This window comes from Phocoena phocoena, chromosome 3 (assembly GCF_963924675.1).
Source record: "Phocoena phocoena chromosome 3, mPhoPho1.1, whole genome shotgun sequence".
Lineage (NCBI taxonomy): Eukaryota > Metazoa > Chordata > Mammalia > Artiodactyla > Phocoenidae > Phocoena > Phocoena phocoena.
This window is the reverse complement of record NC_089221.1, coordinates 162,943,311-162,958,644: the sequence shown is the minus strand read 5'-3', so window position 1 is coordinate 162,958,644 and position 15,334 is coordinate 162,943,311. Positions and strand designations below refer to the sequence as shown.

The window sequence follows — 15,334 nt, the reverse complement described above, 5'->3', positions numbered from 1 at the left end:
ATGGCTCACGGGCCTAGCCGCTCCATGGCTCATGGGCCTAGCTGCTCCATGGCATGTGGCATCTTCCCGGACCGGGGCACGAACCTGTGTCCCCTGCATTTGCAGGCGGGCTCTTAACCACTGCGCCACCAGGGAAGCCCTAATTTATTCTTAATCTTTCATTTCATTCACAAGGGTTTTGTGCAGTGAATTTTCCTCTGCTCACTGATTTGAATGCATCCTATAGATTTTAATATGTAGTTTTGATTATCATCATTTCTTTACAGTTTTGTAATTTCAGTTTGTATTTTTACTTTCACTTAGGAGTTAATAAGGTTTTTAAATATCCAGGTACAGGGCTTCCCTGGTGGCGCAGTGGTTGAGAGTCTGCCTGCCGATGCAGGGGACACGGGTTCGTGCCCCGGTCCGGGAGGATCCCACGTGCCGCGGAGCGACTGGGCCCGTGAACCGTGGCCGCTGAGCCTGCGTGTCCAGAGCCTGTGCTCCGCAACGGGAGAGGCCACAGCAGTGAGAGGCCCGCGTACCACAAAAAAAAAAAAAAAAAGTATCCAGGTACAAGAGCCCTTCTTCTTTTTGTTAGTAAAGTCTAGGTTTATTTTATGTTGATTATTCTGCAATTTGAATATAATATGCCTAGATCTAGGCTTTTTTTTGTCCTTTTTTCTATTGATCCCGTTTGTATTGATGATCTCTTAGTTTCCTGTATCTGTGGTGGTTTGCTATCTGTCATTAATTTTGGAAAATTCTCATCTGTTATTACTTCAAATATTCTGTTCTTTTCTCTCATTCTTCTTCTGGTATTTCCATTATATGCATTTACACCTTTTGTAAATTGTCCTGCAGTTCTTGGATATTGTTTTTCTTTTCATATTTTTCTTTGCATTTCAGTTTTGAAAGTTTCACTGCTGTATCTTCAAGCTCACTGATCATTCTTTCTTCAGCCACATCCAGTCTATTGAGCCCATCCTTTGATAGCATTCTTCATTTCTGATATAGTGTTTTTTATTTTTAGCATTTCCTTTGATTCTTTTTTTTTTAATTTAAATTTTAATTTATTTATTTTTGGCTGCATTGGGTCTTCGTTGCTGTGCGCGGGCTTTCTCTAGTTACGGCGAGCGGGGGCTACTCTTCGTTGCGGTGCACGGGCTTCTCATTGCGGTGGCTTCTCTTGCTGCGGAGCACGGGCTCTAGGTGCGCGGGCTTCAGTAGTTGTGGCACGCAGGCTCAGTAGTTGCACAGGCTCTAGAGTGCAGGCTCAGTAGTTGTGGAGCATGGGCTTAGCTGTTCCACGGCATGTGGGATCTTCCCGGACCAGGGCTTGCACCCATGTCCCCTGCATTGGCAGGCAGATTCTTAACCACTGAGCCACCAGGGAACTCCTTGATTCTTTCTTAAAGTTTCCATTTCTCTGCTTACATTACCCATTTGTTCTTACATATTCCCTTTATCCATTAGAACCCATACCATATTAACCACAGTTAATTAAAATTCCCAGTCTGGTAATTCCAAAATCTCTGCCATAACTGAGTCTGGTTCTGATGCTTGCTTTCTTATTTTAGACTGTTTCTTTTCTTTTTTCCTTGCCTTTTACTACGGCTTGCAGTTTTTTTGTTGAAATCTTGACATAATGTGTTGGGTAAAGTGAACCGCAGTAGATAGTCCTTTAATGTGCTTAATATTTTTCTAGCTAGAAGATAGCCTATGTTTGCTGGTTGCTGTAGCTATTGTGTCGGAGGCTAAAGTATCCTCCAGTGTCCTTATTTTTATCTTCCCTGTCCTTGGGTTCTTCTAGAGACTCTTTTTTAAATTTTTATTTATTTACTTACTTTTGCAGCCTCTGAAATTTATTTGGGTTTGTTTAATTTTAATTTTTATCTTTTGGCCATGCTGTGCAGCTTATGGGATCTCAGTTCCCCAACCAGGGATTGAACCCCGGGCTGCAGGAGTGAAAGCCTGGAATCCTAACCACTAGGCCACCAGGGAACTCCCTAGAGACTCTTTAAATAGGAGCTTAAGACTAGCAATTCTTTAAACTGTAGTCCTTTGTTCTGCACGAGCCCAGGAAAATCCTTTCCCTTCAGTTTAAGCTACGTGCGTTCCTTTATATTTGTCTTTAGCCCACTGCTACTTTTATGAATTCAGAATAAAAGCTGATTTTTTAAAAAAGTACTCAGTTACGCTTTGAGAATCTAAGTAGATAAATAAATCTGCTTCCTAAAGACAAGTTCCAGCCTCAGGCCTTTGACAATTCTTCTGACTTAATATTTGTGATAACTAAAAAAGTTTCTCTACCTTACCCAAGAAGAAGGCAGATTTGAATATTGTAACATAGATTAACTGCCGTCTTCTACACACCACTGTAAGTTAGTCGTTCACCTGAGAAGACACAGGTGAAATAAGTCAACTTATCAGCTGAAAACTGGGACCATTTATTGAGTGCTGTCTGTTCAGCCTCACTTCATCTCTCAACTGCAGTACCTTTCATGCTGGCACTACCTGATCAGTTGGGCTTATAGTGCATTATGTCAGGGGGGCAGGTCACAGGGCTTCCATCTTCCGTTTGTCTTCCTGAAGTCCCTGCACCCTGTCCACTTGCAGTGCTCCATGCAGGTCTTTGGGTGCTTGGTGGGGGGCAGTTGCACATCTGTGAGTGAAGGTGGTGAGTGTTCTGCAGATCAGAAGTTTTCCTCAGCTCATTAGTGAAGAAATAGCAATTATTGACTGGCTCTTGCCTACATTTGAAAAAAAAAATGTACCCTAGAGGCCAAGCCCAAGGGGAGAAGAGCACTTTCTCTCAGCATTGAGTAAAATATGACTCTTTCTTTAATTAGGAGCCCTGGGAATCCAACACAGCTACTCCCTCAACCCAGTTCCTCCATCATGTCAAGTAACAGGGCAGAAGGAAACTGAATTCCCATCGCCACCTAAGTGGCTCAGAGCTCTTGCATCTCGTTGCACTGTTCTGCCAGTTCTTGGGACAGACGTGATACCTTACACAGTCTCTCTGGAGAGGACTTGTAATTATACTCCTACCCGGTCTTCTTGTCTCACTGTGGCTTTCCGTTGTTGGGGCCTCTCCAGCAGGAAGCAGCTCTGTCTTATGTAATGTTTGGGTAACTCCACTCCACTCAGGAGTTTTTCCTCTCTAGGCAACCAGTGAATATCAGTTAAGTGCCTTACACTGGACTAGGCTTTGGGAAGAAAGGCATGGTATTGTCCTTGAAGGAGTAAAGGTCTAGGAGGAGAGACAGATATAAACAACAAATGAGATAGTTAGTATGGCCTGGTAATCCATTAACGAGGCCCTGAGGAGGGATGCTGAACTTTGGGAGTTCAAGGAAAGCCATATTGAAGAGATGATGCAAGCTACGTGTAGAAGGCTTATTTATAGTGTTCAGGGTCAGATTTGAATCAGCATGTCAATCTGAGTGCAAAGGCACAGAAAAACACATATAACACTCTCTGACATGTAAAAGGACAATCTTTGAAGTAGGAGATGAAGCTGAAGAGATAACATGGGACATTACATAACACTCACACACGTACATCAGGAATTTATCACTCTCAATTTAAATGTTAGAGGAAGTTGATGGAAATCCATTGGCATTTGATGCGATTTGCTGCGTAGGAAGAAAGGTAGCCTGTGCGTGCTCCTTAGTAGAATGGAATGGAGGGGGCCTGTTCATATTTGCTGCATAATAAGCTACCTCAAACACCGTGGTTTAAAACAACCACCATTTACTTCGTTTACAATGCTGTTGCTTGACAATTTGGGCTGTTCTTAGCTGGGCTTACCATGTGCTTGCAGTTGGCTGCTGGTTTGGTTACTTGCCCTTCACTCCGGTCTCATCCCCCAGTAGTCTAGATGGGGCCCGTACACATGATGCCAGAGGGTTCCAGAAGAGCGCAAGCTCCACTCTGCAGGGTGCTTTTCAAGCCCCTGCATGTGTCATGTTGGCCTGCACCCCATTGCCCAGTGCAGTCACATGAGTCAGCCCAGTGTGGAAGGGTCCTCAGAATTACACAGAAGGGGCAGGAAAGGGAAGAAATGGTACCTATTTTTACAGTTGCCACAAGGCCAGTGTTTATATTGCAAGAATTTCAGATGAGGGAGAATAGCTTTATATAGATACAATTGACATAAAAGAAGCTGCACATTCTTAACATATACAATTTGATAAGTTTTGACCTATATGTACACTTGTGAAACCATTGTCACAGTCAAGGTGGTGATCCCCCAAAAGTTTCCTCATGTCCCTTTGTAATCCTCCCCCATCATTACCCAGGCAACCAATGAACAGATAAGATTCTTGTTCTCTGGCGCTTCGGTCACTAAGATTTGTTCATCTGTTTGTTCAACAAATGTCCGTTGATGGTCTGTTCCAGACCTATGGCCTCCTTCTCCATGCAAGGACTCTTCTGTCTAGAGACCAGTATTTTAGGTCCGTTCTCTTTTGGGCCTTAGGAAAACTAGGGTCTAACCCTTACTTTTTTTTTCCCTTGATTTTCCTTTCATTGATTGTTCTGAGTCGTGGTAAATCAGTGGTCCTCATTCAAGAGTGATTTTGCCCCTAAGGGATATTTGGCAATATCTGGAGGTTTTTTTCCTTTTTCTTGGCAGCACTGTGCAGTTTTCAGGACCTTAGTTCCTTGACCAGGGGTCTAGTCCTAACCACTGGACCGCCAGGGAATTCCCTATTTTTTTGCTTTTTTTTTTCTTAATTTATTTTTGGCTGCGTTGGGTCTTCGTTGCTGCACGCAACTAGAGAAATCTAGTTGTGGTGAGTAGGGGCTGCTCCTCGTTGTGGTGCACAGGCTTCTCATTGTGGTGGCTTCTGTTGTTGCAGAGCACAGCCTCTAGGCGTGCGGGCTTCAGCAGTTGTGGCGTGCAGGCTCAGTAGTTGTGGCACACCAGCTTAGTTGCTCCACGGCATGTGGGATATTCCCGGACCAGGGTTCGTACCCTTGTCCCCTGCATTGGCAGGCGGATTCTTAACCACTGCACCACCAGGGAAGCCCTTTTTACTTTTTTGAATGGGATGTAAGGGTGGCGGAAGGTGCTGGCATCTAGTGGATGAGGCCACAGATGCTGCTAAACATCCTACAATGCATAGGGCAGTACCCGTCCCCACCTCCAAGAATTATGTGGCCCCAAATTTTAACAGTACCGAGGTTGAAAAACCCTGTGGTAGAATAATAATTTCTATACCTGCAACTAATTGAAAGATGGAGGACAGTCAGATACTGTTCAGGCTTATTAGTATGGTCCTATGTTGGCTTCATCTTACTCCAGTGCCCCAGGTCACCAGGGCCAGAGGTCCCATAGAATGGTTGTAAGCTAAGACATTGCATTGAATAAAGTGATTTTTTTTTTTTTTCCAGTAGCAATCTTTTTTTTTTTTGCGGTACGCGGGCCTCTCACTGTTGTGGCCTCTCCCATCACGGAGCACAGGCTCCGGATGTGCAGGCTCAGCGGCCATGGCTCACGGGCCTAGCTGCTCCGTGGCATGTGGGATCTTCCCGGACCGGGGCACGAACCCGTGTCCCCTGCATCGGCAGGCGGACTCCCAACTACTGCGCCACCAGGGAAGCCCAGCAATCAGTTTTTATCTCACACTCAGACCTCTCCTGGAGAAGAATGCAGCTGGGCAGAGCTTTGTGGGGTGCAGGATCCTGCCAATAGATATACCTCTTTTGGGCACAAGATGGGGGCACAAATAAATAAATATTGTGTTCATGAATATGGTATCCACTGCTTTTTCAAAATGTGTACATTTGGTACTTAACACTGATTTTCTGTAATCACCCCAGCAGTTATTTACAAATGAAGAATCTGAGGCTGCTTAGAGACAGAGAGTAAATGATAAAGTTAGGATTCAAACATTGGGATCTGCCTGCGTCCAAATCTTGTATTCAACAAGAGGGTTCCTCGTTCCTCAAGTCAACCCAAGACAGGTTTTAATTCTTTGCTCTCATTTCAAGAGAATCTCCCCATGGAGCTGAACCACCAGTATAAATGATGCTCTGCCCTCCCAGTTCCCTGTTGTAGGGAGTCCTTGTTTGGGGCCATTTCCTGGTCCAATCCTTAGTCTCTAGATCCAGGAAGGTTCTCTCCTGGACTCTACAGATCTGATTTCCAGCACATGGTGCTCCTGGGGCAATTCAGAGGGCTGAGCCTTGCACAGGGCCCCCTCCTACATGATGTCCTCAGTGCCCTAAGTCAGAGCTCTGGGGATTCATTCAGCCTCATCTAAATCCATAGCCTGATCAACCCTCTCTAGTCAGCTTTTCTACCTGTTCTGCTGATAATGGATCCCTTTGTACCTTCACGTGGTGAACATGGACCCAGACAGCTCTCGTGGATCTTTTGATGGATAACAATTATTGAGTGCTTGGGCTTCCCTGGTGGCGCAGTGGTTGAGAGTCCGCCTGCTGATGCAGGGGTCACGGTTTCGTGCCCCGGTCCGGGAAGATCCCACATGCCGCGGAGCGGCTGGGCCCGTGAGCCATGGCCGCTGAGCCTGCACATCCAGAGCCTGTGCTCCACAACGGGAGAGGCCACAACAGTGAGAGGCCCGCGTACCGCAAAACAAACAAACAAAAAAAACAATTACTGAGTGCTTATACTAGACACTGTTCTGGGCTCTCTTATGTGTACCATTTAATCCCCACCAAAACTCTTCAGGAAATATATTATGGGGCATAGAGGCACAGAGAAGTTAAATAACTTGCATGAGGTTGCACTTGTAGTGAATGATGGCAGTATTAACCCAGGGCCCTCTTAGCCTCTATGTTCTGCCATCCCTCAAAATATGATAAGTGCTATGGACACGAACGAATAGGAGGATGGTGGTCAGGGTGGGGCTCTCGGAAGAGCTGACAGTTTTGATCTGAAGCCCAACTTGTGAAAAGGAAACAGGTGTGTGAAGATCTGGGGAAGCATGGGCCAGCCAAGGAAGACAGCGAGTAGATTGCTTTGGACCTTTATTCCAGATCAAATGGATTGATGAAGACCAGAATTTCCCTTCTCTTAAAGTAGACACTACAATGATTTTCCTAAAGAAGTTTCTTATTAACTTTCTTATTATCCTTAGTATAGGTCAGTAGCCAACACCAAAGCAAGAATCAGTAAGTAAAATCTTATGGAGTGAGGGAGGTTGGTATGAGACGGTCCAAGTAATGGTTTTCAGACCAAGACCAGGGAAGAACATGGTCCAGTAGGCATGGAGCTAGAATAACCCGAGAGGGTTAAAAGATGAGCCAGTGTGTAAACTTTTGTTGTCACTTTTGTCCTCTCTTCTCCCCATCTGCATTCCTTGACTTGATTTCTCCTCCCATGATGCTTGTAGGAATCTATATCCTTGAAATAGTTCGTTCTCATGAGAAGTTTTGTTATTGGTTGGCCATTTTTTTAAAAACTTTTTATTGGAGTATAATTGATTTACAATGTTGTGTTGGTTTCAGGTGTACAGCAAAGTGAATTAGTTATACATATATCCACTCTTTTTTAGATTTTTTTCCTATATAGAGTTGGCCATTCTTTCTTGGTGGACAGTGAACATTCTGGTGTGCTGCTTCAAGTTTGTCTTTGGCTCAGGAATGTTTTCTTCTAGTATATCATAAATGGTATTTCTTTTCTATGTCTTCAGGTAACATATTCAGGAACACCAGTTATCAGCACTTGGGATCTCTGTTGCCTGCCCTTAACTTCCGTTATCTCACTGAGAGTACGTTCCTCTAGTGAAAAGTCTCCTCAGAGCCCCCTTCAGTTCCTCAGGCTGTAGATGAAGGGATTCAGTGTGGGGGTGACTACCGTGTACATCCCCGAGGCTACTGAATCCTTTCTGGAGGGATGGGCTGTTCCAGAAGTGAGGGAGACCCCAAGGCCTGCACCATAGAACAAGGAGATGGCTGAGAGGTGAGACCCACAGGTGGAAAAGACTTGATACTTCCCACCAGTAGATGAAATGCCCATTATGGAGGAGATAAGAATAAGAGAAAAGGATCCCAGTCAGGGGAATAACAGCCAGCAGGCCAGTTACAAAATACAGCAGGATATCATTAACAAGGGCGTCAGAGCAGGTGAGCTTGAGAATCTGAGCAAGTTCACAGAAAAAGTGGGGGATTTCTGCCTCTTTGCAGAAGGACACCCTCAAAACCAAGCTTTGCAACAAAGAATATGTCAGGCAGATCAACCAAGAAAGCAAAAGCAGGAGACCACAAAGGCGAGGGTTCATGATGACCATGTAGTATAGGGGGTGACAGATGGCCACGAACCGGTCATAGGCCATCACTGTCAGTGGCAAATTATCTAGCCCAGCAAAGATCATGAAAAAATACATCTGGGTAAGGCAGCCTTCATACGTGATGCCTTTGTTCTGCGTCTGGATGTTCACTAACATCTTGGGGACTGTGGTGGTGCTGAAACAGATGTCAGTGAAGGACAGGTTGGAGAGGAAGAAGTACATGGGGGAGTAGTGGTGGGAGTCTGAGATGATGGCCAGGATGGTGAGCAGGTTCCCTATAACACAGACCAGGTACATGGACAGGAACAGCCCAAAGAGGAGGGGCTGCAGGTCCATATCTTCCGAAAGGCTCAGAAGGATGAATTTTGAAATAGCTGTTTGGTTCCCTGTTTCCATATAACTTATGGAAATTGCCTGGAAAGAGGCAAGAATAATGTTCAAACAATGACAAAAACAGGAATGTGCCATACATTTGAAACTCATTCACTTACAAAGTCTTACGTTTTATCTAGCATTTTCTAGACCAAGATCTCCTCAATAATACCCTCCCTCCCCTGCTTCGACCACTACTACCAGGAACACCTCTTTAAAAATGAATGTCCCACACCATGCAGGGGTGTCTTGCATCTTCCCTGACTCATGACTATTCCTTTGCTGTATAGTTCCTGCGAAAGTACCAGCCTCGGTAACAACTCCTTTCTGCCTTGCCATTGTGGTCTCTTCAAGTTCCAGGGAAACGTAGAGAGAAAGAGATCATTGGGAGTTGCAGAATTTAATGATGTTTTATTACCCTCATGCCATTTGCCTTGAAATAATATCTTGAAGCAGACCATTCTCTGTCTCAGGTTTGACTCGGAGAAGGATATCGTGCCAAGATTTTATAGATAATTCCTCCATTATCATATAGTAACTTCTCCATTACTCTCCCAATTTGTCCCTCTGTCGTTGTCGTAATGATCAGTGTAGCATAATACACCCCGATTCCAAAGACCAAATCAGAACTCCCACCATACATTCTAATGGTGCCCTGCGTGCTCGTGTTGCAGTTCTTTAAATTTCTTTACGTTGAGAGGACTATGCCTCTTCTGTTTTATGTTAATTTTGTAACCTAAGCACTTAGTACAGTACTTGGTATATAATAGGTGCTCTATAAATATTTGTTGAATGAATGACAGAAATTGTCAGGGTTTGTAGAGGCAATTCCCTATCATAAAATCTTTTTTTCAATTAATTAATTAATTCTTGGCTGCATTGGGTCTTCGTTTCTGCACACGGGCTTTCTCTAGTTGCAGCAAGTGGGGGCTGCTCTTCGTTGTGGTGCGTGTTCTCATTGCGGTGGCTTCTCGTTGCAGAGCACAGGCTCTAGGCACGCAGGCTTCAGTAGTTGTGGCACGTGGGCTCAGTAGCTATGGCTCGTGGGCTTAGTTGCTCCACGGCATGTGGGATCTTCCCAGACCAGGGATCGAACCATGTCCCCTGCATTGGCAAGCAGATTCTTAACCACTGCACCACCAGGGAAGTCCCTATCATAAAGTCTTTTAACCAAGAACAAAGAGACCACTTATCATGAAGCCTTTTCAATTGAAAATAAAGAGAATGAGAGCCTTCTACCTTTTATGTCCCTCCTTAAAATTAAAAAAAAAAAGTCTTAATTTCTGTTTGAATATTACGTCTCTACCACTGGAGGGAATTTCTAAACTAAGAGACAGTTATCCTCAATTTCATATACATTTAAGAAAAAGTTCCTTCCTTTGAGTTGAAATGTGTCTTTTTATAACTTACATGGTTTTAGTTCCTCTCTCTGAAGATCATTTCTCTTGTCATTATAATATTTAGATATTTGTAGACATCTAAATGATTCTCTGCATCTCCTCATCTTCTATTTATTCCACAATTATTTGAGTGCCTACTGTATGCCAGGCAGTGGGTTAGAACTAAGTATAGAAAGGTAAGAGGCATGGGCTCTGCTTTCCTGTAGCGTTGAGTGTTATGGTAATGTTGCTGCCTTTGACTCCTCTGAGGTGATTATTCTGATTAAGACTCTTATGATCCATCCACTCAAGGAAAGTGATTAGTAGTATTACCTGGTCATACTTAAGGAATATTAACTTAGTTGAAAATTCAAGAAAGTTTGTAAAAGGAGATGAATGAGGGCAGGCAACTTTTAAAACAGTGCAATGGATATAAATACAGAAATATCAGTGGGACAGACTGGACAGTCATGAAACAGATATTAGCCAATATGAGAATTTAGTTTGTAATATAGATGTATCACAACCCATAAAAGATAAATGATATAATAAATGGTGTTTAGAAAACTAGAAAACATTTGAAAAATACCCCAAAATAAATACCTAATAGAAAAGAGAGTGGCAAAACTGAAATCAGAACACTATTAGAAATGAATACAAATAATGTATTTATATGACTTCATGAAGTGTTCAAGCTTCCTAAGTAGAAGAGCAGTGAAAGGAATCACAAAGGATTAGATGAGTAGTTTAAAAAACATTCAGTAGGGACTTCCCTGGTGGTCCAGAGGTTAAGAATCCACCTTCCAATGCAGGGGACACGGGTTTGATCCCTGGTCTGGGAACTAAGATCCCGCATGCCATGGGGCAACTAAGCCTGCGTGCCACAACTAGAGGGTAGCCTGCGCACTGCAACGAAAGATCCCGAATGCTGCAATGAAGATCACACATGCTGCAACTAAGACCCGACGCAGCCAAATAAATAAATAAATACATTCAATAAATCATGTGTTTATCAATAATACCAAGTGACATGAGGTAGGGAGGATTTATAAGAAAATATAAAAGTGCAATAACAACATATTAGAAAGCTTGTAAAAACAGTAAGAAAAAAAAACAAGTAGAAAAAAATAAAAGGCTAAATACAAGTGTATAAAAACATGAAAAAAATGCTCAAGTTCCATAAATATATCAATGAAAACCAAAGTAAAGGAACAATTAGATGCTATTTTTGTAGACTTTAGTTTTAGAGTAGTTTTAGTTTACAGAAAAATTGAGCAGAAAGTGGAGTTCCCATTTATTACTGCTCTCCCTGCTGGACCTTGGTTTTACCTATTATTAATATTTTGCATTGTTGTGATACATTTGTTATCATTAATGAACCATTATTCATACATTATTATTAACTAAAGTCCATAGTTTACTTTAGAGTTAACTCTTGCTGTTGTACTGTTTTATGGGTTTTGTCAAATACATATGATTATTTATCCACCATTATAGTATCCTACAGAGTACCCTAAAAATCCCCTGTGCTCCATGTAATCTTTCCCCTCTCCAACCACCGGCAACCACTGATCTTACTGTCTCTATAGTTTTGCCTTTTCTAGGATGGCATATGGTTTGAATCATGTAACCTTTTAAGACTGATTTCTTTTACTTACATATGCATTTACAGTTCTTCCATGTCCTTTGATGGCTTCATAGCTCACTCCCTACTATTCCTAAATAATATTTAATTGTCTGGATGTAACCACAGTTTGTTTACTGAAGAACATCTTGGCTCCTTCCAATTTTGGTCACTTATGAATAAAGCTACATAAAATTTGTATAAGTTTTTGTGTGGACATAAGTTTACAACTCACTTGGGTCAATACTAGGAACACAACTTATGGGTAATATGGCAAGACTGTGTTTCCATTTAAAGAAATAGCAAACAAAGCAAAACAAAACCAGCACCAGATTTAATGAGACTATCAAATGTTGGTCATAATAGGTGAAATGGCATGACTGTGTTTGAAAAGACACCTTTCGGCTAAGCTATTCTAGAGATCAAGTTAGTAAGTATTTGGAACCCTGCAAATGTATATATACACTGGGAGCCCTCTATTTTAATTCTAAGAAAATAGGTTATTAGATTGGTCCCAAAAGATTTAGGTATGAGACTGTTGCAACATTACTTCTTATGGTACTTTTATTTTATTGAACAGAATGGATGAATGAATGATTTTCTTTTTGGCCATGCCGTGTGGCATGTGGGATCTTAGTTCCCCAACCAGGAATCGAACCCATGCCCCCTGCATTGGGAGTGTGGAGTCTTAACCACTAGACCACCAGGGACATCCATTATGGTATTTTAGAATGTACTGTGGAGTATTGCTGTTACCGTACAGGCATACCCTTCACTTTACTGTGCTTCACAGATACTGCATTTTTTACGAATTGTTAACCTAGTCTATGGATGCCGTATTACCAACAACATTTGCTCACTTCATGTCTCTGTTACATTTTGATAATTCTCACAATGTCTCAAACTTTTTCTTTATTATACTTGTTATATTATACTTTACTTATGTTATACTTGTTTATTATCAGTGATCTTTGATGTTACTACTATTACTCACTGAAGGCTCCGATGACGGTTAGCATTTTTTAGCAATAAAGTATTTTTTAATTAAGGTTATACACACTGTTATTTTAGACATAATGCTATTGCACACTTAATATACTACAGTCTAATGTAAACAACTTACATGCACTGGGGAACCAAAAAAAAATCCGTGTGACTCACTGTTGTGCTATTCGCTTTGTTGTGGTGGTCTGGAACCAAACTCACAATATCTCAGGGGTCGGCCTTGTATAATGTTTATAGAACATTACTGTTAGAGTACAGATCTTTCTTGACTTATAAAGGGGTTATGTCCTGATAAACCCATTGTAAATTGAAAATATCATTAAGTTGAAAACGCATCTAATACACCTAACCTACCCAACATCATAGCTTAGCCTAGCCTACCTTAAACGTGCTTGGAACACTTACATTAGCCTACAGTTGGGCAAAATCATCTAACACAAAACCCATTTTTAAATTGAAGTATAGTTAATTTACAATGTTGTGTTAGTTTCAAGTGTACAGCCAAGTGATTCAGTTATATCTATATGTAAAGAATATATTCTTTTCCATTAGAGGATATTACAAGATATTGAGTATAGTTCCCACAAAGCCTGTTTTATAATAAAATGTTGACTCACTCATGCAGTTTATGGAATACTGTACTGGAAGTGAACAACGGAATGGTTGTATGGGTAGAGAATGGTTGTAAGTGCATCATCGGTTGTTTACTCTCCTGATTGCTCTGGCTGACTGGGAGCTGCGGTGGCTGCCACTGTCCATCATGAGACCGCTGAATGCTAATCGCTTTCACTTCATTATAAAGTCAAAAATAGTAAAGTTAAACCACTGTAAGTCAGGGACTGTCTGAATACTGTTTGGAGTATTGCTGTTAGCGTATAATGTTTATAGAGTGGAGATTTTTGAACAAACAAAACGGGACGGTTGAGAACACTAACAGTCCATGTTATAATCGTAAGTGGGGAGAATAGGACAGAAAGCCATTCATTTAGAACAATAGCAATTTGGAGATGAACTCTGTGACTAGAAAGAAATTCACCAGAATGTCCACATTGATTATATCTATGGGATTATGGGTGGCTACTTTCTTTGGATTTTTTTTTCTTCCTATTATACATTTTTTAAAAATTATTTTATTTTTTGGCTGCCCCACATGGCATGCCGGATCTTAGTTCTGCAACCAGGGATTGAACCCACGCTCCCTGCAGTGGAAGCACAGAGTCTTAACCACTGGACCACCAGGGAAGTCCCTACATTTTCTTAATTTTCCACAATGAGGATATATTATTGATACTTTGTGATCAGAAAAAGTTATTTATAGAGAACTATATTCATGTCTTGGAACAAATTTCAGGATGGTCTTTCCATTCTCCCTGTTCCCATGGGGTAGGTCAGGTATAGCCCCCTCAACAAAAGATAATTTATCATAAGCCATTATTCTAGGCTGAGAGGGAATAGTGGTTGGAAGAGGAAAGAAAAGGGAAAGCAGGAGTAAAATAAAAATATAAAGATGAAAATAAGGTGAAGGGACTTCCCTGGTGGCACAATGGTTAAGAATCCGACTGCCAACGCAGGAGACACGGGTTTGTGCCCCGGTCCGGGAAGATCCCGCATGCCGCAGAGCGGCTGGGCCCGTGAGCCATGGCCGCTGAGCCTGCGCTCTAGAGCTTGCAAGCCACAACTACTGAGCCCACATGCCACAACTACTGAAGGCTGCACGCCCAGAGCCCGTGTTCCGCAACAAGAGAAGCCACTGCAATGAGAAGCCCATACACCACAACGAAGAGTAGCCCCTGCTCGCCGCAACTAGAGAAAGCCCGTGCACAGCAACGAAGACCCAACGCAGCCAAAAATAAATGTTTTTAAAAAAAGAAAAGATGAAGAAACTATATAATAAGTCAGGATTCTCCAGAGAAACAGAACCAGCAGGGGATGTGTGTGTGTCTGTGTGTGTGTTAAAGAGATTATTATAAGGAATTAACTCACACAATTATGGAGGCTGACAAGTCCCAAGGTCTGCAGTTGGCAGGCTAGAGACCCAGGAGAACTAAGGTATAGTTGTCTGAGCCCAAAGGCCTAGGAACCAGGAGAGCTGATGGTATAGTTCCAGTCTGAAAGCTGGCAGGTTTGAGACCCAGGAAGATATTTTAGTTCCAGCCTGAAAGCTGGAAAAAAAAGAAAAAGAAGTTACAGGCTGAAGGCCATCAGGGAGAAGGAATTCTCTCTTACTCAGCCTTTTTGTTCTATTCATGCCTTCAACTGATCAGATGAGGCCCACCCACATTAGGGAGGGCAATCTGCTTTCCTCAGTTTACAGATTCAAATGTTAATCTCATCCAGAAACATCATGGACACACCCTGAGTAATGTTTGACCAAATATTTACCATCACAGAATTGTATAGGTTATAATTGGTGTGTTCATTTCAAAGGTAACAGCCTGCAGAACTAAAAGATCTCCACCTGGCTGCAATGACAATGAGGGATTGCAAACTGGGTAACATCCAGTAATGGGAGGCAGACATTGCTGATGACTCTAGCAGAGAATTGGAGATATTTGCTTTGACTTTGAATACTTGGTGGTGGTGGTAGTGATATGTATACAGAATAAAAGATCTGTATGGGAGGAATATAATCAGACTACGTGACAGATGCAGGTTTATTGCTTCAGGACTCCGTGGATCATAGGCAGACAAGCGAGAGGAACTTTGTC

General features: G+C 42.3%; 1 protein-coding gene across 1 annotated transcript; it reads right to left on the bottom strand.

Annotated features, from left to right (window-relative positions):
- Positions 1-7,765: 7,765 nt before the first annotated feature.
- LOC136121696 (olfactory receptor 7D2-like) lies at positions 7,766-15,125 on the bottom strand. Its single transcript, XM_065875631.1, is given in 3 exon segments — positions 7,766-7,991; positions 7,993-8,632; positions 15,116-15,125. Coding segments are annotated over 3 exon segments (876 nt in total).
- Between the last annotated feature and the right edge of the window lie 209 nt (positions 15,126-15,334).